General features: G+C 34.2%; 1 protein-coding gene across 1 annotated transcript in view; it reads right to left on the bottom strand.

Annotated features, from left to right (window-relative positions):
• Window positions 1-26,064, bottom strand: part of GRID2 (glutamate ionotropic receptor delta type subunit 2) — a 1,498,284-nt gene that overhangs the window by 385,156 nt on the left and 1,087,064 nt on the right. The window contains exon 10 of the mRNA XM_044681588.1: window positions 16,005-16,202. Within this exon, the coding sequence (XP_044537523.1) occupies window positions 16,005-16,202 (198 nt within the window). The remainder of the gene's footprint in view (window positions 1-16,004; window positions 16,203-26,064) is intronic.

Below are 26,064 nucleotides of genomic sequence, written 5' to 3'. Positions count from 1 at the left end.
TCCCATTGGGTAAGTGTGGGCAGGAGGGAGTGAATTGGAAATGAAAATAAGATTGAAAATTTTAAGCCAGTATATAAATGTTAATTATTAGGATTTTGATGATGTGAGAGCAGTTTCATTTAAATGATGAGGTCAGAAATAGGATTGTAGAGTTTAGAAGAAAGTGACAGAAAAAGTAGTAGTCCTTTTTAAAAAAAAAGTTTAGCCTAGAAGGGCAGGAAAGATATTTATATTATTATATTATTATTTTTTTAAAAACTTGATTTAATCACTACTATTATTGTAACAGCTCTTTTTTGTGGTTGCTAAGATTTGGAAGCTGAGGAATGACTGAATAAGTTATAAAATAATATAATAATATAAAATTAAGGGAGAAAGATGCAGGATGTGTTTTTAGGCAGACATGAAAGATCCTGTGTATAAGGATGGATTTCGGATGAGAAAGAGGGGAGATGATAAAAGGAACAATTTGTCGAAGAAGATGGGAAGGGATAGAGTGCATGGTGTACATGTAGAGGATCAAGGAGAAGGAATACTTCTTTATTTAAGACAGGAGTAAGGGAAGGGACTAGGAATTCTGACTCTGCTTTGTGAAATGAGGAAAGGAGGGAGCCCTCAGAGAATGGACTGGTTTTTTGTTTTTAGTGAATATAAGGGAAAGTCCTCCACAGAGAGTGTAGAAGAAGGATGGAAGGCTTGATGGAAGGTTAGAAGATTTGGAATAATCTCTTTCAAGAATGGGATGGCTAATTGTTTGAGGAGGAATAGAAAGATTACCTTGCTCTGGTGAAGTCCCAGTTGAGATTAGATAACATATATTTGTAATGGATGAAATCAGCTTGGGTTCATGGTATCTCAGCTCCATTCATGAATAGTAATGAAGGAAGTGAATGGTGGGAATAACTCGGGATTGGGGGTTGTCAAGTCATGTTGATCTATTGAAAAAAGAGGCAAGGAATTCAAGAGTAGAGAATGATATAGAGTTGAATTTGTTTAACAATGAGTCAATGTAGTGAAGGGAAGAGAGTACAGATAACATCAGTGATATTCTGTGAAAAAACTGGGAAAGAGAGATTATAGAGAAGCTAAAGAAGGAAGTCATAAGATGTAAAGAAAGATGTAATGATGAAATATTATAATCAGAGGAGGAATTTCATGAACATGATAGTAGAACACTTATGAGTGATAGCAGGATTCATAGGTATTATCATCTCCGTATGTAGTTGAGATGATTTAGAGAGTAAGCACAGGAATTGAATAGAATGAAGAATTAGGAAATTGAGTATTTCATAGAATATTCAATGTGGGAATTGTAGTCCCTTAGCCTGAGGCTAGGACTTCAAGTGAAAAAGACTGTAAACTAAATATTGAACGCATTGATAAAAGAAGGTTATGGTAGCTTTAGGAAACCCATTCTCTGATCATTCTCTGGTCATTCTCTGATTTTTCTCAAGAAAAAAAAAAGTTCATTTCTTTAATTAGAACTTCTGACATTCCCTTATTTAACCATGACATCCTTTTCATGCATTACTCATTCTAAACCTATTTTTCTCATCAGTACCTCTGGTTCTTCAACCCTTGGTACTTTCTTTGACTTTTATCCTTGATCTGACTTTATCTTTCTCTCTCTCCATCCTCAACCCAATTTCAACTCTATATTCCTTTGCTCTTGAATTTCTTCCCATATTATATTGCTCATCCTTTCTTGTTAAACCTCAGCTCTAGATTTACTCCCACTAACTGCTTCCTCTGTTTCTCTTCATTTTGAAACACCTGAGGACAATACAAATTCATATTATGTAACCTCAGCTGAACCCTTGCTGCAGCAAAGAAATCTTTTGATTATTCTAATTGATTCTCAATTTCAGTACCCATAGCTGAAAATTTCAAACTTTCTCTTACCTTCTTAAGCCTCTGACAACTCTTGTTCCTAAATCCTGGTAATTATGTCTTTTAATTACTAAGACAATTGGGGGCATTTGTTGTGAACTTCCCCTTTTACTGTTGTCTTTATCAAAATATCCTCTTTACTTCATTTCTCATTTTATCCTTTCCTCTGTTTCTCGTGCAGAGGAAGCCTTTATTCTTGTCAAGGTGCTCTGTCCTCTACATATGCACTTGATCTCATTCCCTTCTATCTTTGCTAATAAAAGGGACCCACAATCATTCCTCATCTTGAATTTTTGATCTTTTCCTATCAAATAGTCCCTTCCTTATAACCACCATGCATACCAAATCTTCCCCATTCTTAAAAACAAAACAAAACAAAACAAAATTCACTGGAATTTACCATCACCTCAAGCTGTTATCCTAGTTATCTTCATTTTCTCAGACAAACCATTTGAAAAAATAACTATATTTGATTCTTCCACTTTATTTCCTCTCAACCACTAATCAAAAATCCTTTGCAATCTTTCTTCTGACCACATCATTCAAATGAAAATACTCTCTGAAGTTGACAGTGATCCCTGAATTATCAAATTTAATGGCCTTTTCTCACTCCTAATCTTTCAAGATTTCCCTATAGCAACTGACATTTAGCCATAATCTTTCTTCTTTTTTTGTTTAATGACATTAAACATCACTTGGCTTTTCTCCTGTCTGACAGATTTTTTTTTCTTGGTCCCCATATTATAGCCCCTGTAATAGGCAAGTTTATAGATTAAGTTTTATACATTTAAGGTAAGATAATAATCAGACTTAATCAGGTAAGGCTGGAGGGTTCCAACCATGGAAAGGTAAGAAGGGAGTTTTTTCTTGGAGTGACTCGTATGGCTGTGGCAGTTAGAGGCTGTTTTACCTGTCCCAGTGAAGAGCCCAAGGAAATTGGATTTATCTCTCAGAAGAAACACCTGCCCGTGGAAATTCAAGTTGAGCAAGAAGACCAGACTTGGGTGGTGGACATACCAGGCTGGTTCAATCTCCTTGTCTTTACCTGTGTGGATTATTTGCTGAGAATTCAGTTAGCTGTGAGCATCGCTGGAGCTAAAGAGAATCCCAGTTGCGAGACCACCACCTTCCCCTTCTAACTTCCAAAAACTGGACCTGATAGTCTATGTTAGAACAGTGTAGATTTTGACCCATCTCCAGTCCCTGAAGTCTGTCTATAGTTATCTAGTTCAGTGTTACCTTTGCCCAAACTCCAACTTTAAACTTCAGAATAAACTGTTTTGTTTATTCCCTTTCATCTTTCCTCAAACCCCAAGAAAGACCCATAGAGTATTAACATCCAACTCTTGTATTTTCCCCAGTGGTTAATGACTGGGAACTGCTAACTGCCATTTCAATAACTAGAGTGGTTTCACCTAACACCCACATCCCTTGTGAGAGGTCCCTTGTGGTCCTGTGAGATCCTGTCACTTGGGGTGGGTGGCTGTGTCCTGGTAGTGTGTGACATCGCCATATCACCCAATTTAGGTAGTTACTTATTTCACCTCTAATTATGAATCTTCCCCAAGATTCTCTTAAGTCTTCTTTTCTTCTCCCTCTATATGTATATTCTCTCTTGGCAATCTCATTATATCCCAAGTCCTATCATCTCTATGGAAATAACTCCCAGCTCACCCAGATGACTCCAAGATAATTCCCAAACTGTCAATCCCACAGTTATTGTCCTTAGTACTCTTGTTGTCTTTTGACACACAAATTTGATTTAAGTGAAGAAGAGTTGCTCAAATTTGTCTGCCTCATAATCTCTTCTAAAGTCATTTGCGTCCAATGACAAGACAAAAATCAAGATGACTTGGGATGACTCTGGATGAAGTGGATAACCATGGCTTCTTTGATCTCTAACCAAGCTCTAAGCTGTCCACAGTACCCGCTTCAATTGCTTTCATAGTTGTTGGAACAAGTGTTTCTCATTCACCCTTTTGAACTGAGGGAAGCCTGGGGTAGACACATAACTCAACAAGGAATTTGAGGCCTATCAGTTACCCTCAAACTGATTTAGCCTACCTGCTTAGATAGTTTGCTGAGGTGTGCCTGCTGTGCATGCTACAGTTTCTTAGAGTCCTGGGTAAGAATTGAATGAAGGGCAGAAACCAAAAGTGGATGAGTAGACTTGAAAAGAGCTTAGTAAGCCCTCTCACCAGAGGTGCTAGTCTTCCCTGAACACCTAGCACACCTACCACATCATCAATTGAATAGTGGATATTTCACATTGAAAGTCTTAAAGACACGAATATGTCTGACATGGAACTCAGTATCTTTCTGCTCTCTCCTCTTCCAACCTCCTTATTTCTCTAAAAGGCACCACCATCCAGGCTCCCACATTTATTTTGGACTTCTTCCTCTTTCTCACCCAGACACCTAATTGATTACCAACTCTTTCCAAGTCTGCATTCCCAATATCTCTCATTAGTTCAGGTCATCATAACTTTTTATTTGGATGAATGTAGTAGCCTTTCGGTTAGTCTACTTTCCTCAAATCTGCTTCCTTTCCAATACATCCTATATTCTGCTCTCCAAATAATTTTCCTTTAATGCAGTTATGACTTTGTGACTCTTGACTTCAGTGGCTACCTATTTTCTTTGGAATAAAACATAAACTTAATTGATCAATAAACATGGATTAAGTGCCTACTATGTACCAAACAGAATGCAAAGCACTGGGGATATAAAAAGAGACAAAAGACGGTCACTGCCCTCAAGGAGCTTACAGTTGAATAGACTCTCCCACCATGAGCAGAAAATTGAGGATATGAGAGAAAGTGTAGGCAGTACTGGAAGGGGTTGTAAGGGAAGCTATGTCATCAAGAGGGAGCCAAGGAGGTAGCTAGATGGCTCAGTGGATAGAGGGCCAGGTCTGGAGAGAGGAGATCCTGGTTTCAAATCTGGCCTCAGATACTTGATCACTATGTGATCCTGGGCAAGCAACTTCACCTCCAATGCCTTACCCTTATTGATTTTCTGCTTTGGAACCAATACTAAGTATTAATTGTAAAACAGAAGGTAAGGGTTAAAAAAAAGAGAAAGCCAGGTTTCATTTGTGAGTGACAGATAATGGAAGGATTAAGAGAGTTAAAGATTTAAGTTGAAAAGAAATGCATGATTTATAGAGCAAATATTCCAGAGAGTAAAATGGAAGAGCAGAGCAGAGCTGAGGTGGGGAATTGGGAATGGGGGCTATTTTAAGATGGATAGAAATAAGAGAATAGGGATTCAAGGGTAGGGTGTGGAATTTTTACATCGTCAGCTATGGGACTCACTGGCATGGGAAGCATATAAAGGGACCATATAAAGCTAACCATTGAGGAATGAGTCCAGGAAAAGTAAAAGTCATTGGAGTAGGGTAAGAATCCACTGAGAAAGGTGTGTGATTACTGAAGATCCTCCCTTTAACTCCAATCTCGTGGCAGGTACTGTGACAGGCCTATGTCACAGAAAACATGAGCAACAAAATGTAAGAGCTCACATAGGAGGTGATTGTATCAGGCCAGAAGAATCTGGGTTTCAGAAAGCAGAAGGGCTCTTTTCAAAGCTTGGTTACTTGGAGAGGTCCCTGGACACTTTAGAATGTGGATCATACAACATCATTTTTTAATTAAAATCAAAATAGTTGGTAGATGTATTAAAGGGATTCAGAAGATATATGATGCATGCAAGAAGGTTGCTGCATTTTATCAACAATGATGGAATTACAATCTTTAAAAGGTATGAAAAGGCAAGATCAAGGGTATAAAAGTTCTAAGAGCTATGGATAAAAAGGTAAAACACCTAAGTATTGCATTGTGAGATCAGAAATGCACTGAGATCCAGAGGTCCCTCCAAATAAATATCTTTATATGCAAGGATCTGCTTTAGATCACTTTAATGCTTTGAATGCATCAGCGACTTATAGGTAAATATTCAGGAAAAAAGATTGAAAGATATATCTATTTATCAAGTGATAACATTTGTACAATGCAGTAGAATTGCTTGTCAGCTCTGGGAGGGAAAGAAAATGAATCATGTAAACATGGAAAAAATATTTAAAATTAAAATTAAAAATAAAGAAATAAAATAAAGATATACCTATATAGGCATTTTTGCTATATGCTACACATATGTAGATAGTATATCATCTGTCTGTCTATCAATCAGTCTATCATCTCTTGTTCTAGATTTTGAGTTCCTTGAAGGCAAGCATACTGTATTCTTATATATAACTGAGAATGGTAGGCACAAAAGTTGCTTTCAATAAATTCTTATGAAATGAATGAATAGGAAAAATCTACATGTTAGGTTATTTACATGACATGTACTTGAACCCAGGTTAGGGGACTTGAAACATTTATACAGAACTATCAAAGTGGGAAAGGTCCATATCTTGCAAGAGGAAGTCTATAAATCTTAGCTAGGACAAGAAAATAGAGTTAGGATGTGGTGATTAGATTCCATAGTTTTGTTTAATTGACCACCTAGAAATCACTATTATATTGAATGAATTGAAGCAATCTTCAACAGAACTGCTCACACAATATAATTCCAGATCTCTCTCTCAAGCAGAAAACATAGGTAATTGCTATAAGAATTGAGTGGATTTTTTTTACTAGTAAAAATAAATCTAATTTTCATTTCAGATGGCTATTGAAGAAAGTTTCTGGAGATGGAGATGGTGTGGGTGGAGATGGAGACTGTGTTCCCTGTAAAATGAAAGCAAACAATTATATGTTAGCTGCTTGACAAGCAGTTTCTATACAGTCTGAAGTGGAGCATAAAAGGGACAAGAGAGCAGGTAAGCAAGAGAAAACTATGCATATGGGTAAAGGTCCAGGTAAGAAAAGCCTCTAAAAAGGAATAATGATCATTTACCTTGAGACAGTGGATTACATTTAAACTATGTTGTTATTAGGAAATTTATTTTTAATTGGTCTGGATGACTTCCATAATAACATATTACAAGGAAAGACAATAAGACTTACGAAAGTTTTTAGTATCTGGAAAAATTAAAACCTCATTTGTTTTATAAACAAGTAATGTTGAAGGATAACTTGAATCAGTTATCCTTTCTCAACTTCTTTAATAATTCAAAATATAATATACTTGAATGAACTAGTCTTTTAGGGTTTCTCTCTATGGAGGATAGATATAAAATATAGAAATGAAGAAAGCTTAATTTTCTCTTCAATATTAAAGTTAGCATTCTTATTTTTTTTTATTGTGGGTTTGCTCAGCCTACTCCCTACTGCAAAGGATTCAGGAAAAAATACAGCTCTCATTCTAGCAGCTAACAACCTAAGGCACTGTGAACTTATTCTCTACAATTTCACCAGTAGTACATTTCTCCAGAGCCATAATTTCCAGAGTTATTTTGACCATTATTTTATGGTGTAACTATACTAAATAGAAATGACAAATCAATAGGAAAATAACCACTTGCACTTATACTCAAAACTTCAACTACATCTTGATACTTTTTTTCAGATTCAAGTCACTTCAATTTTTTTATGCCCCCTCTTCTCACTAAATTATAACTGGGAAAATTGATAGTGAAAAGACTAGATAATAAATGAATAGTTGCTCGTGGATTTTAGCATTTCTTTGGCTTAAAGGTGATGGGATTTTCTTATCATAGTTACCATCCATGTTACCTGGGCAATGACTAATGTGGTATTGGATTTCACTTTTCACCGCTCTTCCTCCTCCATTAGTGCTCTTGAAATCTAAAATTCATTCTTGATCAAATTCATTTTGCAAACTGTCCTCTATTCTGCCTCCCCACATGCAGCTTTTTTATTATCTACATTATTTATTTATTTATTTAAAAAATATTTTGCCATGTTTACATGATACATTTTCTTTCCTTCCACTCTTCTCTTCCCCCTCCCTGAGCCAACAAGCAATTTCACTGGGTTATACAGATGTTATATCACTTGATACCGATTTCCATATGATTAATTTTTGCAATAGAGTGATCTTTTGAAACCAAAACCCCAAATCCTATACCCATATAAACAAGTAATAAGTCATATGTTTTTCTTCTGCATTTCTACTCCCACAGTTCTTTCTCTCGATGTGGATAGCATTCTTTCTCATAAATCCCTCAGGATTATACAGGAATCATTGCATTGCTACTAGTAGCAAAATCCATTACATTTGATCATTACACAATGTTTCATTTTCTTTGTACAATGTTCTCTTGGTTCTTCTCATTTCACTTTGCATTAGTTCTTCCAGTTGATAAAGAAACACCCAGTAAGTATATCATTCCTTACAGCACAATAGTATTCTATCATCATCATATATCACAATTTGTTTAGCCATTCCCCAATTGTAGGACCCCCCCCCATTTCCCAATTTTTGCCACCACAAAGAATGTGGCTATGAATATTTTTGTATAACCTTCTTTTATTATCTCTTTGAGATAATACAAAACCTAGCAGTGGTATGGCTGGATCAAAGGGCATACAACCTTTTAAAGTCCTTTGGGCATAATTCCAAATTGCCTTCTAGAATGGTTGGATCAATTCACAACTCCACCAGCAACACACTTGTTATTTATTAGTACTATTAGGTTCATTATCTGATTGTTCTTTATTGTTCTGACAATTAAATTTCAACTGAAAAAATAGAAAATATACTATTACAACAGTTAACTGTCATTTAAGTCTACATAACTGATTTTCTTCTGCACCACACTTTACCCTTCTATTTCAATTCTGCTGTTTAAATCTCAACAATGTTTATTGATCTCCCTCTATTTCTAGAAACAGGATTATTTTGTTAGAGAGGAAAAATCAGACCTATGATTTTGCTGGTCAAGGGAATACAAGCCAAGGAAATTCCCTCTATCAATGCAAGTCAGCACATCCTTTGAAACTTATAGTTTCAGAAATTTGTCTGCAACACTGAGAGATTATGCAATTTGCCTAGTCAGACAGCCAATGTGTATCAGAAGTGGAAAGTGAACCCAGGTCTTCTTGACTTTGAGGTCAGCTCTCTAGCCACTGTACCATTCAGACTTTGTTTTGTACTAGTGATTCTAAAATATAATTCTTTATAAATGTTTTATAATTTAATTGGAAAGATTTGATAGGCAAATATACAAGATAAACCTTTTTTTAAAAATCCTTAACTTTTCTCTTAGAATCAATGCTAGTTCCAAAGCAGAAGAGCAGTAAGGGCTAGGTAATGAGGGCTAAGTGAATTGCCCAAGGACACACAGTTAGGAAGTGACTGAGACCAGATTTAAACCCAGAACCTCCAGTCTCTAGGCTGGCTCTCAATCCATTGGACCACATATATGCCCCCACAAGATTAACTTATTAAAAGGCATTACAATGAATGGTACAAACAACAACTCTGATAGAAATTCTGAGGAAAGGAGGGCTAACACTAGATGATATGTTCAAAAAAGGGGAGAATTTTTCTGGATCTTAACTACAATGGCAGAATTTCAATATAGGGAAAGAGAATGTGTAATGATATTCAGGAACAGATTATTTTAGGTTATATGGCAAGGAATAAACATGACTAACTTTAAGATTAGAGAGAAACCGCTTTCCGGGTTAAGATGGCGGCAGAGTAAAAAGCAGCTCTTAACCTCCCCTGACCGAAACACACAAAACTCCTCAAGGGGACATAAAAACAAGTCCAGACAAACAGAGGAACCCCACAACAGGGCACAGTGTGGAAGGTACGTGGAATCGGGGCATTTCCATGCTATAAAGGGGTGAATGCTGGAGAGGATGTGGCAAAATTGGGACATTAATACATTGCTGGTGGAGCTGTGAACTGATCCAACCATTCTGGCTGGCAATTTGGAACCATGCTCAAAGGGCTATAAAAGAATGCCTGCCCTTTGATCCAGCCATACCATTGCTGGGTTTGCACCCCAAAGAGATCATAGATAAACAGATTTGTACGAAAATATTTATAGTTGCGCTTTTTGTGGTGGCAACAAATTGGAAAAAGAGGGTATGTCCTTCAATTGGGGAATGGCTGAACAAACTGTGGTATATGCGGGTGATGGAATACTATTGTGCTAAAAGGAATTATAAACTGGAGAGACCTCCGGGAACAGATGCAGAGCGAAAGGAGCAGAGCCAGAAGAACATTGTACACAGAGACTGATATACTGTGGTAAAGTTGAATGTAATGGACCTCTGTACCAGCAGCAATACAATGACCCAGGACAATTCTGAGGGATTTATGGTAAAGATGCTACCCACATTCAGAGGAAGGACTGCAGGAGAGGAAACATATAAGAAAAACAACTGCTTGAACACATGGGTCAGGGTGGACATGATTGAGGGTGTGGACTCGAAACTACCACACCAATGCAACTACCAACAATTTGGAAATTGGTCTTGATCAAGGACACATGACAAAACTAGTGGAAATGTGTGTCGGCCATGGGTGGGGGGAGTGCGGGGGGTGAAGGGGAAAGGAGGAGCATGAATCATGTAACCATGTTAAAAATGAATATTAATAAATGTTTGAAAATAAATAAATAAAAAAGATTAGAGAGAAACCAAAAGAAGATTCATGTAGGAGAAAAGTGGGAGATAATGTTGGAGTGGTGATCATAGAGGGCCTTTAATACTAGGCAAAAGAATTTGGATTTTAACCTCCAAGTAAATATTAGCCACTGAAAATATTTGCTAGGAGGTAATGGCCATGAATTGTCTTAAGAAGACTGATCTAGGAGTAGTGATAAGAAGGCTACATTGAGAAAAGGGGAGAGATTAGAGTCTGGGAAAACAATTAGAAGACTAAAGAATGAATCTAACCATTGGCTGATTAATTTTTTAAATCTTGATTGTTGAAATGTGAATGAAAAAAGGGGTAACTAGAAATATAATAAAGAATTAAAAGACTTTGTTTATTGACTCATGATGACTGAAATGGAGGGACAAATTAAGATTTATGTTGAGGAAGATTGAAGAATTGCCATTCTTACAGTTACATGTTTAGAATGAATGTTAAAGAAGGAACTGAGAGAGAGTAACGAGATAGAATTACAATAAAACAGTGGAAAGAAAAAATGATGGTAACTAGAAAGATTATCAGCATCAAAAATATTATTTTTAGAGAATCTGAGCATATTAAAGGTAGGGAGAAAGAGATTAGAGGAGAGAATAAATGCATAAGAAGGAGAAGAAATAATGTATCAAGGTAAAGAAAGAAGAAGAAAGGAAAAGGAACAAGTGCAAAGATGAAAGAGTTAAGTTTGGAAAAGAGAAGGGGCAAGATTTTTTCCTGAAATAAGATTATTTAAGGACTAGAACATGAAATAACTAGTGCAACCCACCTCCTTTTACAAATGAGAAAAATAAGACTTAAATTAAACCATTTGTCCTTGTTCACACAAATAGTAAATGGCATACCAGAATTTGAGTCTAGATACTCTGATAGCCTTCTTTCCATTATACAATGAAGGTCAAAATAAAGATGGAAGATAACACAAAAAATATTTTGTGGTGTCTAGAATGGCAATTAGAGATGCAGAAATATTCTAAGCTGGAGAGGAAAGACAATGAAGAATATCTAATCTCTTTATTTTTATTATGGAGAGCAGAGAAAGGCAAACAGAATTAGGGGTTCCATTAAAAAGATCTGGAACATGTACTGCAGGAAATTTGAAAAGATGTCAAGAGATGAATAAAGGATTGTAGAACAGCATGAATTCTTAGTGAAGCTAGCAAAATCATGTAGTAGACCTAGTCAATGAGATTTTATGGCTTTCTTCTGCAACATTTGGCATGATTTAAATAAGTAAAGGGAACAATGGCTATAATCCAGAGTTGGAGATTGGTATAAGAGAACAGGGTAGAGGATGCTAATTTACTTTTCTTTTGCTACCATTTAGATTCACAGAATCTGTCCAGGAAAATTGTCTAATTTTTCAATTGTGATTCCATTTGGGATTTCCTTGGCAAATATACTGGATTTGCCATTTCCTTCCCCTACTCATTTTATGGAGGAGAAACTGAGGCAAACAAGGTAAGTGTCTGAGTGCCAGATTTGAACTCAATAAGATAAATCTTCTTGATTCTAGGCCCAGTACTATACTCACCACATCAACTAGCTGAAAAATTAATACAGTCAGCAATTGCAGTAATTGGAATATCAAAACAATTGATTTTCATGTTTTGTTGATTAGATATTGAAATTGTTAACTATGAACTTGGTAACTCCTACCTAACTATAAAGAAAACCTTTACCATGAAACTCTGAACTTTTACTTCTTTATTTTTAAACTCTTATTTTCTGTCTTAATAACAACTCTAAGATAGAAGGTAAGGGCTAGACAAATGAGGTCAAATGACTTTGCCCAGGGTCACACAATTAGGAAGTGTTAGAAATGTAAACCTAAGGTCCTCCTGATTCTAGGTCTGGCATTCTATCTACTGTGCTACTTAGCTTCGCTCAAAGGTCTTCACTTCTGTACAACATTCCTTTTTTTTATCTCTTATTAACTCTCTGATAATTTTAAATACAGCTCTACATATATACCTCAATACTTGGGCTACTAAATATATTTTCCCAGCAAAGACAAGGCTGAAAGATTTTGAAATATGGATATGACAAAAGGAGTCCAAAAGTAGGAATGCCCTACACAGAGGAGTATTAGATAGGGATTTTTTTGAAAGGGAGGAGCTGACAGCAAGTAAATACCTGTTTTTGATATTTAATTAAAACTGTCTGGATAACTGATATAAAGAGATAATCAATGGGGGGAGAAGAATAGTGGGTATCTCATGAGCTATGGAATTGGCTCATAACCCTTCAGATTTAACCCTAGAATACTCAAAGGAGAAACAGTGTTTTGTGGACCCAGCCTGCCAACTTTGTTTCCTTACCTGAGGAATCAGGAGTTTAGACTACGTGAACTTTAAAAACCCTTCCAACTCTTCACAATCTATGACTATACAGAATTAGACTAAAGCTGTCATTGTTAATTCTCTTTGCTTCTCTCTTTCTTTTTGTATTTCTTTCTTTTCCTGTGTCTGTCTTTACATTTCTTTCTCTCATAAATCCCAAGTCTTTCTTTTTCCTTTGGTTTTGTATATAGATACTAATGATGGGAGTTGAGGTGATTACCTACTACATCTTTATTTTTAATAGCCAATAATTAGGAAAGTTTTCCTCACTGAATCCCATCTCTATCTCTCTGCAGATTCTAATCAGAAAAAAAGTATTCCTTCTCCAAGTGAAAAATTCTCAAATATCTTCACCCATGCTTTTCATTTCTATTATAGGTTCTGTCCTTAAATTGAACATGTTACCCTTATATGAAATTTCTTTTTGTTACTTTTTGGTACTTTTATTTATGTTTTCCTCCTTAAAAAAAAAGAAAATAACCTTTCACTCACTGTAACTCCATCTTCCAAAATATCTCCATAACTAAACTGAGCATGTTGCACATTTATCAATTTCACATTGGAATACTTTTTGGTCAGACTTAGGCCTTCATGAATTTTAAGAGCACATTTACTGAAAGAAATTGTAATGCTGCCTAAAGTCAGTATGGAATTTAAGGAATCAGGATATCTTTTTTCATTTCTGTGCTCTGAACTATTAGTGTCTTTGGACAAGCCAGTCCTCTCTTAATGATATATGGCCCCCTCGACCCCCATCAACTGTTTGGGAATAAAAGTGTATGTACTGAACGATTGATTGACAGTGTTCATGCTCTTTTGAGATGAAAGAGGGTGTCAGAAAGCCTCTTAGAGATATAATAGTGGCGACCTAGACTTATTTCTGAGAGTTTGCTTGATTCATTATTTTACTCAAGTACTAATCTTCAAAGGATTAGATTTTGAGGTGATATATGCTTTATGTATTATGAGAAGTATGTATCATCTTGGGGAAGTAGCCTAACTATCTGTACCTCAATATCTGTAAAACTAAAATTAAGGGGTTGCACCAGGTCCTTATAAAATCTTTCCTAGCTTTGAATCCTATAATTCCTATAGATAGGCAAAACATTTATTAAGCACCTGTGCTAGGCACTGTGGAGGTAAAATATCTTTACTCTTATTATGAGAGACATATGCCAATTGAACTGGTAGTTAATTAAAAATTTTTTGTAAAACTGAGTAGAATGTTCCAGAGTAAACTTTAATGACTTGTCCAAAGTTGGATTTGGCCAATGGCAGAACCCAAGAATGGAACACAGTCGAACCTTTTCTCTGTCAAATGATCCTTTTACAATACTGCCTAATACTTAAACAATTCAATGTACTTTAAATTATTTCTATTTTATAATTAATCTTCCTTTATTTTTCAATAATTAATTATCAGGCTCCAGAGTTCATATAGAGGTGGATTGTTAGACAGGAGGAAAGCACAGGAAATGTACTAAATAGGGTAGATAGCATAGTTTTGGGAGAGAACAATAGGATATACTTGAGACAGTCTTTTTTTCTCTTACCACTAAGACCATTCATTCATATAAAGAACTTTAACAATAGATATTTGTTGTGCACAAAAATATTTATAGTAGTGTTTTTTGGGTGGTAAGAACTGGAAACTAAGGAGATGAACATCAGTAAAATCACCTGAATAAGTTGTAGTATATGAATATGATGGAGTAATAATGTACTATAAGAAGGGAAGAAGTAAATGCTTTCAAAGAGATGTGGAAAGACACATATGAACTGATGTAGAGAGTAAAACCAGAAGAACAATTTATATAAGGACATCAATATGATTTAAAAAAATAAATTGAAGACTTTTATAAAGTGATGAAGGAAATGAACAGAAGCAGTGGAATAATTTATTCAATAACAAGAATTCTGTAACGACAAACACCTTTAGTAACTTTAAGAAATATGATCAATGTAAAGACTATCTATGATTCCAAAGGACCAAAGATAAAGCATATGACACACTTCTTTAGGGAGAAGATTAGGGTACAAGATTTTTATATATATACATATATATTTATATATATAAACAATGAAGAAATTTTGTTTTGCTTGACCATATTTGTTACCAGGAATTTATTTTTCTTTACTTTCCTTCTTCTAATGGCATAAAAGGTTGGGAGGAAGAGAATTTCTGTTAAAGACAGATTTCTGTTAAATTTTTTAAAAGATATATGTTTGTGGACAATAAACGTTACATATACTTTTGGATGAGATCACACTATTTGTTAGTTTTACTTAATTGTTCTACTTTATTACAAGAGACATTACAAAGTAGTAGTAATCTGCAAATGTTTATAATTTTAAAACAAAATGCATTAATAAGGCTTCAAAAATATTTTTAAAAAGTTAAATCTGAGTCAATTATACAATCCCATACAAGTATACTAAAATTTCATATGTATTTAATCCCAGTGTTAAGCATCAAAACATTGTACACATACACATACACATACACACATCCAATTTGGGGAATAGGAGGCAGAAAAAAAACAAATATAATTGCATTGTGGAATTTCCAAATTAAACATTAATTGTTCCTATTTTCTCTCTTTTTTTAAAGTAAATGAAGTATAAAACTATAAAAAAATTTAATACAAAAATCATTTAAACTTTTCCCCTTTTTAAAGATTTTCTTTATTTTTTACTGCTCAAGCTATGATAAAGGTGGTCAAGACTACAGTGGACAGAATGTGGATAGGAGAAGTACTAAGAAGGTGAATAATCTGCAAAAATGGATTATCAATTGATAATGATCAAGGTTTATAGGTATTTTTATCAAAGCTGAATTTTGTTTTAGAAAATGATTCAGCTTGTGACCTCATTATCTCCCTCATATTAAAGACATTTCAATTCAGTTCAATTCAGTTCAATTAGGCAAGCATTTATTCACTGAGTTACATTTAGGGAGAAAGTTTAAGGTGTCTTTATGCTAGCATGAAGTTCAAGAGTAATTGACCAGTGCAAATACAAGTTGAACTTCATTATATTAGATGTCACTTTCATCATCATCCACAAAACAGTCTTGGTCAATGTATTACTCTCTAGAGTAAAACCATAGGTGACCAGAACTATCTTTGTGTCATTTAAAATCAGCATGAAATAATAGCTAATACATTTTTATGGATGCCTCAGTTATATAAATCTTACCTTAAACACTAATTCTCCAACTAGTCCATTCCAAGTGCCATCTTCTTGGGGACTCCCATACTTATGATCTGGTGCAACATAAATTTCATAGTTAAAGCCCAGGTAATTAGATAAAGCATCCAGAACATCGATGGAGAAGCCTTGGTATTTCTTCGGTTTACCCAAGACATTTTCTGATACCATCACAAATGGTTCTTCCTAAATGGAAAAGAAAAGAAGAACCTTAAGAGCAAAATTCTGTGGTCTTGATGAAAATGTAAGACTTCATTGTCAGAGATTCAAATGCAACATGATGATTATCTTTTTAATAATTCTAAGTAACTGAAACCAAGATGGGGATTAATGAATTATTAATGCCATTAGATTGCTAAAGTGTTTTTAATCAATTGATTTCATAGATGTAATCATTTATTGAAATTTTAATCTGGATTTTATCATAGCACATATTTGACACAAATATTAGTAAAAGTTCAAAGTTCAGTCTTTCTATCATCCAAGGACCTAGACAAACTTGAAATATATAAAAATAATTTCTTAATTCTCATGAGATTTCTTGTGAGCATACATAAATAAACCCACATATATATACATATATATACATGTATATATATGTATATATATATAAATGTGAAAGGTCTTTTTCAAAATACATTTAAATTCAACGGGCAAGAAAATTATCCAAGAAAAGAGTCTATTTTAGGAAAAATACATAATAATAACATGAGTGGAAATTATTTGCTGATAACATCTTCTGGATTTAAAAAATATTATTGCAGGTGTTATTACAAAAGTAAGTTCTATTCATTTAAGATTAAAGGTTAAATAACAATTAAGTTTTTCAGTAGTGAAAGGTATGAAGTGATTTCTAAGTTTAAGAAATTTCTTAAACCTTTGCTAATATTCTGACTGTATCTAAATTATACTAAATCATCTAAATGAAAAGTGAAAAAAATCAATCATCTGCTAATTTCTAAGCACAACAAACCAAATGCATTGTTGTTTTTAAAAATCTGGATGTGTTGCATTGTCTAGATAAGTTCTCTGATAAACTGACAAAAGTTTCCACTATTCATCTGATTGTTTGGACATGATATAGGCTACTAAAAGTCTACTCCTTGATAGGATCTAGGGAATTTGGAAACTATTGCTTGTATTATTTAGGATGAGCAATAAAGAAACATCTCTCTCTCTCTCTCTCTCTCTCTCTCTCTCTCTCTCTCTCCATTGACTTATTTATTAGGGGTTTATTTATTTGGGGAAATTTTTTAGAACATTCATTTTAGTATCAAATTCTCTCCCTTTCCTTACCACTCTCACTTATCAAGAAGACAAGACATACAATACATACATATATATATTCAAATAAAACACATTTCCACATTATCCATGTTGCAAAAAAAAAGGCAAGAAAAGTAAAATTTTTAAAAAAAGTTTCATTCTATACTCAGAGTTCATCTTTCTGGAGGCACTGATGAAATAAGATATATTTCATCAATCACTATTTTGATCAGAGTAGCTAAGTCTTTTTACAGTTAATTACCATTACAATATTGCTAACACTGTGTATAGTCTTCTCTCACTCTGCTCACTTCACTTTGCATCAGCTCATATACCTCTTCCCAGGTTGTTCTGAAACCATCCCCTGCATCTTTTTGTACAGCTCAATAATATTCCATCATAGCCATCTATCATATACTTGTTCATCCATTTACAGTGATGGGCATCCTCTCAACTTACAAAAAGGGCTGCTATAAATGCTTTTATGTAAATGGATCTCTTTTCCCTTTTGTTTTTTTTTTTAAATCTCTTTGGGAGTATAGATACAACAGTGGTATTGTTAGTTCAAAGAGTATGCAAAATCTCATAGTCTTTTGGATGTAGTTCCAAATTGTTTCACAACTCCACCAAAGGTGCATTGGTATCCTTATTTTCCCACATCTCCTCCAATATTTGTCATTTTCTTCTTAGTCATGTTGAGCATATTCGCATAGCTTTGATTTATTTTTTTTCTGCAGCTTGCTTTTTCATATCTTTTGACCATTATCAGCTAGGGAATGGCTCTTAATTTTTTTTATAACTTTGGCTCAATTTCCTATACATTTGAGAAATAAGACCTGATAAAGAGCCTTTAAGTATATTATCGTAATAAACAGAACATGTAGATGCCTGTGGCTTATAATTTTTGGGACCTCTATCTTTCTGTATTATAAGTAACAGTAACATGAAGCAACCTTTCTACTCATTCCTCTATGTCCAAACTATCTCTCTTCTCTCCAACATATGTTTTATACTTCTCTCTAGTAACTAGGAAATATCAAAAGAAGCCACACTCCATTGACTTCCATTTCCAAGACTATGCTCCATGATATTCTCTTTATCTGGTGGAAAAACATGGGCTTTTCAATAATTAAAAAAATTGTATTTACATGAATTAATTTAGGGTAAGCATTCTTAATATGAAGCCTGTGAATTCATTATTCATTTATTTATTTTGGTAAGAATTATTTAAATATGATTGTTTTCTTTATATCCTTATATATTTCATTTTATTCATCTAAAACTTTTCTGAGATGAGGTTCATAGACTTCATTAAATTGCCAAAGGGGTACATGAAACAAAAAAGTTTATAGCTCCTTTTTTAGGTTTTCTCAGTTATTAAATGACATTTTCTAGTGTAACCAACCCAAATCATAGTTCAGACCAAAAAAACTCTAACAATGGGCAATTCCTTTTAAAGTATTTTATTTAATCAAAGAATTGACTATTTTGACTTAGAAAGAACCTGAGACCCTCTATCCAAACCCCTCATTTTATAGATAAGTCAGCTAAAGGTCTTGAAATTATGAGACTTGCCTAGGACCCTAGAGGTGATAACTGGTAAAGACAGAACTGAAAACCAGGTTCCCTGACAGTAAATCCAACACTCTTATCAAGGCAGCAAGTCTACCTGATATAGAAATTCTTTCTCTGTAATTTATTCAGGCTAAACTGAATTTCCTAAAAAAGGAAAATTGTATTTCTTGATGCTTTCAAAAAGGAATAACATCCCACTCTGTTTTCATGTGAAATGGATAATTTTAATTTTAGGTATGTCTTTTTAGAATAATTCCTAAGATGTTCCCAAAATGCTATTTTCTTTTAGAATTTTTGTCTTCATTTAAACGATCAAATTCTTATTCCAAATTCCTAAGAAGTGGGAATTCCTTTACAGTAATTTTCCATAATCTAATCCCATATTTTTTTAAGGTAGAACTTATTTATTTTGGTTTATTTTTCATGGAAAATTATTATAGCATAAGGAAGGCCAGTGGGTTATTAAATTATAAACCCATTGTATTTTATTTTGACTTAAAATAGGGATTTTCACAATAGAATTTTACAGATTTATCCTCCTTGTTATTAGTCTCTCTATATTTTATCTTTAATAATATTTGAGGTTTGATAATCATAAAATATATTTCACAAATATATATCTTTGTTTAATCTTTATCTTTATAAAATAGACACTAAGAGAAAAGGAATATTAATCAATTGAAAAACCTTCTGTGACCAAAATCTTTATTTTACATGGACATTAATAATAATGGCAAGTAGAATAATAATAGGACATTTTGGTTCACAAATTACTTTGCACACATTATTTCATTTGGTCATTAAAACAATATTAAAAGTAAATGGGGGGGAGTGAGAGTCAGGCCTAGAGACAGGAGGTCCTGGGTTCAAACCTGGCCTCAGCCACTTCCCAGCTGTGTGACCCTGGGCAAGTCACTTGACCCCCATTGCCCACCCTTACCAATCTTCCACCTATGAGACAATACACCGAAGTACAAGGGTTTAAAAAAAAAAAAAGTAAATGGGAGGGGGCGGCTGGGTGGCTCAGTGAATTGAGAACCAGGCCTAGAGACCGGAGGTCCTGGGGTCAAATGTGACCTCAGACACTTCCCAGCTGGGTGACCCTGGGCAAGTCACTTGACCCCCATTGCCTAGTCCTTACCACTCTTCTGCTTTGGAACCAATACACTGTATTGATTCTAAGATGGAAGGTAAGGGTTTAAAAAAAATATAAATGGAGGCATTGCAACACAATGAAAGGCAATAGATTTGTAATCAAAGGTTATGAGTTTGAATCTTGGTAATAAAATCCTGTTGTGTGACCTTGGTGTTAACCGTGTGCCCTATTATACCCATTTTCAGATAAAGTCTGAAATTGAGAGACTTTAAATGAATTGCCCTTTACTTCTGTTAGTATGAGTACTGGTTCAAATCCCTTCAGATTCTGAACACAGAATTCCTTCCTGCTCTTTGACAAAGAAAGAGACAGTTTGAGGGTTGTTTCTAAAGCATTCTAGAAGAACTAAGAAACCCAGTAAATAAAATAATGAGCATGGAGTCAAGAAGATCTGAGTTTAAATTTAGCCACAGACATTTGCTAGCTGGGTGACCTTAGGCAAGTCACTTCCATTCTTTTTTATCTTTTTTCCTCAACTCTAAAATTAGAATAATAATAGCTCCTATCTCCCTAGAGTACTGTGAAAATTAAAATTTTTTAAAGTATTTATAATGCTCTTTGCATAGTGGCTGGCAAATAGTAGGTACTGAATAAATGCTTGTTTCCTTTCTTCCTAAAAGGCAGGTGGCAGAGCCCATAGAGAAGTGGGCTTGCAGTCTGAAAGACCTGAATTAAATTCTTCATCTAGATTTTTAGGAGCTCTGTGATCCTGGGCAAGTTCCTTCATTTTTCGTGAGTTTCCTCAACTGTATAACACATACAGTAATTTCCTACCTTACAAGGCTATTATGAAAAACAAATAAAATAATATGTGTAAAGTGCTTTGTAAACCTTAAACTAGTGTATAAGTGCTAGCTATTATTAATTAATGCTTCTAATTTTCAACCAGGAGAATAACAGAATTTACATAAACTAACCTTTTAAAACTGTTTTCCACTGACTACATCCAAACAGACCATTAATGGAATGAGACTAAGTTGCTGAAAATTTGTTTGTCTATTAAATGAAAACAAACCGCATATTCTTATTTGCTTAAAATTTGAATAATAAAATCTCTCATCCGGAGCCTAAATTCTAGCTATAAATGATGTTTCTTCAAGATGTCTATTGCTTATCACTCTAAAAACATCATGCCTAAGAAGCTACAACCTGTCTGGGAAAAAAAGTATTTTAAGAGTTAATCATGTTCATATTAGTAAAGATTTATTCATGTCACTTGTTATTAACTGCTCATAATTTTGAATTTGTATTCAGCCACTTAAAAACACACACACAACCCTGCTACTAATTGTCTCAGTGATTTCTAACAGTGCTAGAAGCTTGAAGCTTTGTAGTTAATTGCCATTTTTATTAAACTATGTCATTCTGTCATAATGTCGCTTCCACCAAAAAAAACCCTAACCAAACAACTTTTCATCATAATGTATCATCAGAACTTAGAGTTTTGATATCCTCTTCTTTGTTTACTGTTAAATATCATTCTTTAAAATTCTGCTCACATGCACAGAACTCAAGAGAAATTTATGAGAGGAACTGCAGTATTTGATCTCCCACCCATCCAAATGTTACCAGGTGATGATACAGAGGCTATCTTGATAAACTAAATGAAGCTGTCTTTTGCTCTGTGTCTTGAAAAAAAAATATTCTATTGGGATATGTGGAAAACAAATGATTAACATCCTTCTTTGAGAATAGCATCATTTTTCATAGAACCCATCTAAGAACTAGAAAATTTTTCAAAGAGACTTAGGATAAATAAGGTAATAGGATTGGGAAGATTGTTCATAGGAGGGAGAAAACATGAAAGAGAAAAGGCAGCAAGTATAATGGAGTATGTGTTTGATTTGGAATCATAGATTAATTAGATAAACTCTCTGGCTTCAGTTCCTTAACTCTAAAAAGAGAAGGCTGGACTATTTAGCTTCTTGTGTCTGTTGCAGTCCTAAAAGCCTGTAAGAACCCAATCAGTTGAAATGAAAGGGAATGAGGAAATGAAAGAGAACCAGGAAATTGGTTCAAAAGTAAAGGAAGTATGAAAGGGAATGAAAAAAGAGAATGGTCACAATGACAGTAGCTACAGACATTTTTGAAAGGATTTGTCCAAGAAGGTATCTTGTGAAACAAACATTTAAAAAAAACAAACATTATACCAAACTTATAGTAAAAGCTTTTTCTAATTTATTATTGCTCGTCACATAATAACTGCATATAATAAGTGTTGGATGATGTGTTTGTAAACATTCAGTCATCTTGATTTCCTTAAAACCAAAATATATTTCATATGCTTTTATTTTGTTAACACTTACAAGTAAAACAAAACTTTTAATTGAAAAACATTTTTGGAGTTGGTAAGATTAGCTCAAAGGAAATAGGATTTAGTGAGATGTCTAAATTCTGACAGTGATATCAAACTTGACATTTGAATCATAAATGGAATTAGGAAACAAAGTAAAAGAGAAAAAGTAGAGTGGTAACAGAAAAACAAGAAGAAATAGAGGAACCAACAGGACCCCCTATCTCCTGCACCAAAACATTTTTATTTTTGAACAAGTAAAATAAAGTGAAATTGAAGTGAAAAAAAATGTAGAAGGAGCACTGCAATTTTCTTTTCTTTGGCCTTCCCAAGCAGATGTTTGGGCATCTTTTTCAGAGGCTCAGGAGATCCTGTAAGTCACATGCAGAATAAATATAATGTAAAATAACCATTTCCGGGACTGCCTTCTCAATGAGAGCATTGGGTAATTGTGTGTTCTTATTATTCAGCGCATTGCAAAGAATGATATCTAAGAGACTTTCACAAATTTGTGTCTCTATTCAACATGAGATATCAAAAATATGACTTGAGAAATGGCCAATTGCAGCTTGAATGGAAAGATGGGTATATCAAAAAACCAGGAAGCCCACTACAGAAGAACACGAGAAAGGATGACATTAGAAGGATAGTCACTTCTTAGAAATGAGACTGGTGTTTTCAGTGAGAAAGATAGTCTAGTTGAGTGCTATGAATCTCCTGAATGTTCACTAAATGATAATTACTATTAATGGTAAATACCATCTTCAAAGAATAAGGGAGGCCATCACACAAACATTTAAAACTGGAAAATCATTGGTACAGCAATACCTCCTTAAAATTTTTTTCCCCAGGGAGACTATTTGGAGGATTTTGGTTATTTTCTTCCATGTATGAATAACATTCTATAGAATTGATTTTAGTAATAAGTATTATACTACACCATAGCAGGGAGGGATTGGAGTGTGGTTTAAAGTAAGAAAAAACTTGTATATTTATATTTTAATCAGGAATTATAAAAACAATAGAAAACTGTATCAAAGAAGATTGCAATGAGATCACATAACAATTAATGGAATGCAGCTAAAGCAATCTGAAAAAGGGAAATTTTATATCTCTTAATGTATTCATTAACAAATAGAGAAAGAACAAAGAATGGGAATGCAGTTAAATAAAGAAAAAGACCTAGAAAATTGAAAAATCACCCCTCCCAAAGTAGAAATACTAAATATACTAAATACTAAATCTCAGGCATAAAAATTGAAAGCAAAAACAAAATAAAAACCTTGAAAGGATTTTTTAAAAAAACTCACGTACTTTTTATTAAACATTTATTAATATTCATTTTTAACCTGTTTACATACTTTATGCCCCTAATTTCCACTTCATCCTCAGCTCTCCGCCCACCCATGGCTGATGCACATTTCCACTGGTTGTAACATGTGTCCTTGTTCAGGGCCTATTTCCATATTGTTGTGAGTTGCATTGGTGTGGTCATTTCGAGTCCACATCCCCAATCACGTCAGCCTCAGCCCCTGCATTCAAGCAATTGTTTATCTTCTATGTTTCCTCTCCTGTAGATCTTCCTCTGAATGTGGGTAGCATCTTTACCATAAATCCCTCAGAGCTGTCCTGGGTCATTGTATTGCTGCTGGTACAGAAGTCCATTACATTCTATTTTACCACAGTGTATCAGTCTCTGTGTACAATGTTCTTCTGGCTCTGCTCCTTTCGCTATGCATCAATTCCTGGAGGTCTTTCCAGTTCGCCTGGAACTCCTCCAGGTTATTATTCCTTTGAGCACAATAGTATTCCATCACCAGCATATACCACAGTTTGTTCAGCCATTCCCCAATTGAAGGACACACCCTCCTTTTCCAGTTCTTTGCCACTACAAAAAGCGCAGCTATAACTATTTTCCTACAAGTCTGTTTATCTATGATCTCTTTGGGGTACAAACCCAACAATGGTATGGCTGGATCAAAGGGCAGGCATTCTTTTATAGCCCTTTGAGCATGATTCCAAATTGCCAGCCAGAATGGTTGGATCAGTTCACAGCTACACCAGCAATGCATTAATGTCCCAATTTTGCTAAATCCTCTCCAGCATTCATTACTCTCCCCTTCTTTCATTTTAGCCAATCTGCTAAGTGTGAGGTGATACCTCAGAGTTGTTTTGATTTGCATTTCTCTAATTATTAGAGATTTGGAACACTTTCTCATGTGGTTATTGATACTTTTGATTTCTTTACCTGAGAATTGCCTATTGATGTCTCTTGCCCATTTTTCAATTGGGGAATGGCTTGATTTTTTTATACAATTGATTTAACTCATTGTATATTTGAGTAATTAGATCCCTGTCAGAGTTTTTTGTTATAAAGATTTTTTCCCAATTTGTTGTTTCCCTTCTGATTTTGACTACATTGTTTTTGTTTGTACAAAAGATTTTTAGCTTAATATAATCAAAACCATTTAATTTACATTTTGTAATTTTCTCTAACTCTTGCTTGGTTTTAAAATCTTTCCTTTCCCAGAGATCTGACAGGTATACTATTTTGGGTTCACTTAACTTATTTATAGTTTCCCTCTTTATATTCAGGTCATTCACCCATTCTGAATTTATCTTAGTGTAGGGTGTGAGATATTGATCTAAACCTAATCTCTCCCATATTGTTTTCCAAATTTCCCAGCAGTTTTTGTCAAATAGTGGATTCATGTCCCAAAAGTTGGGCTCTTTGAGTTTATCTTATACAGTCTTGCTGACATCATTAACCCCAAGTCTATTCCACTGATCCTCCCTTCTATATCTTAGCCAGTACCATATTGTTTTGATGACTGCTGCTTTATAGTATAGTTTAATATCTGGTACTGCTAGGCCCCCTTCCTTCACATTTTTTTTCATTATTTCCCTTGATATTCTTGATTTTTTGTTATTCCAAAGGAAATTTGTTATAGTTTTTCCTAATTCAGTAAAGAATTTTTTTGGTAATTTGATAGGTATGGCACTAAATAAGTAAATTAATTTGGGTAGAATGTTCATTTTTATTATGCTAGCTCATCCTACCCATGAACAATTAATGGTTTTCCAATTGTTCAGATCCAGTTTTATTTTTTTGGAAAGTGTTTTGTAGTTGTTTTCCTATAATTGCTGTGTTTGTTTTGGTAGATAGATTCCCAAGTATTTTATATTGTCTAGGGTGATTTTAAATGGTGTTTCTCTTTCTACCTCTTGCTGCTCTAATGTGTTGGAAATATACAGAAATGCTGATGATTTATGTGCATTTATTTTGTATACTGCAACTTTGCTAAAGTTGTTGATTATTTCTACCAGCTTCTTAGTTGATTCTCTAGGATTTTTTAAGTAGATCATCATATCATCTGCAAAGAGTGATAGCTTAGTCTCCTCATTGCCTATTTTGATACCTTCAATTTTTTTCTTCTCTAATTGCTATTGCTAGTGTTTCTAGTACTATGTTGAATAATAGAGTTGATAATGGGCATCCTTGTTTCACTCCAGATCTTATTGGGAAGGCTTCTAATTTATCCCCATTGCATATAATGCTTGTTGATGGTTTTAGGTATATACTGTTTATTATTTTTAGGAAGGGTCCTTCTATTCCTATACTTTTTAATGTTTTCAATAGAAATGGATGCTGTATTTTGTCAAAGGCTTTTTCAGCATCTATTGAGATAATCATGTGATTTTTGTTTGTTAGACTGTTGATATGGTCAATTATGTGGATGGTTTTCCTAATATTGAAC

The sequence above is a fragment of the Gracilinanus agilis genome, chromosome 6 (assembly GCF_016433145.1).
Source record: "Gracilinanus agilis isolate LMUSP501 chromosome 6, AgileGrace, whole genome shotgun sequence".
NCBI lineage: Eukaryota > Metazoa > Chordata > Mammalia > Didelphimorphia > Didelphidae > Gracilinanus > Gracilinanus agilis.
The sequence above is the reverse complement of the archived record's forward strand: the minus strand, read 5'-3'. Positions and strand labels throughout refer to the sequence as shown.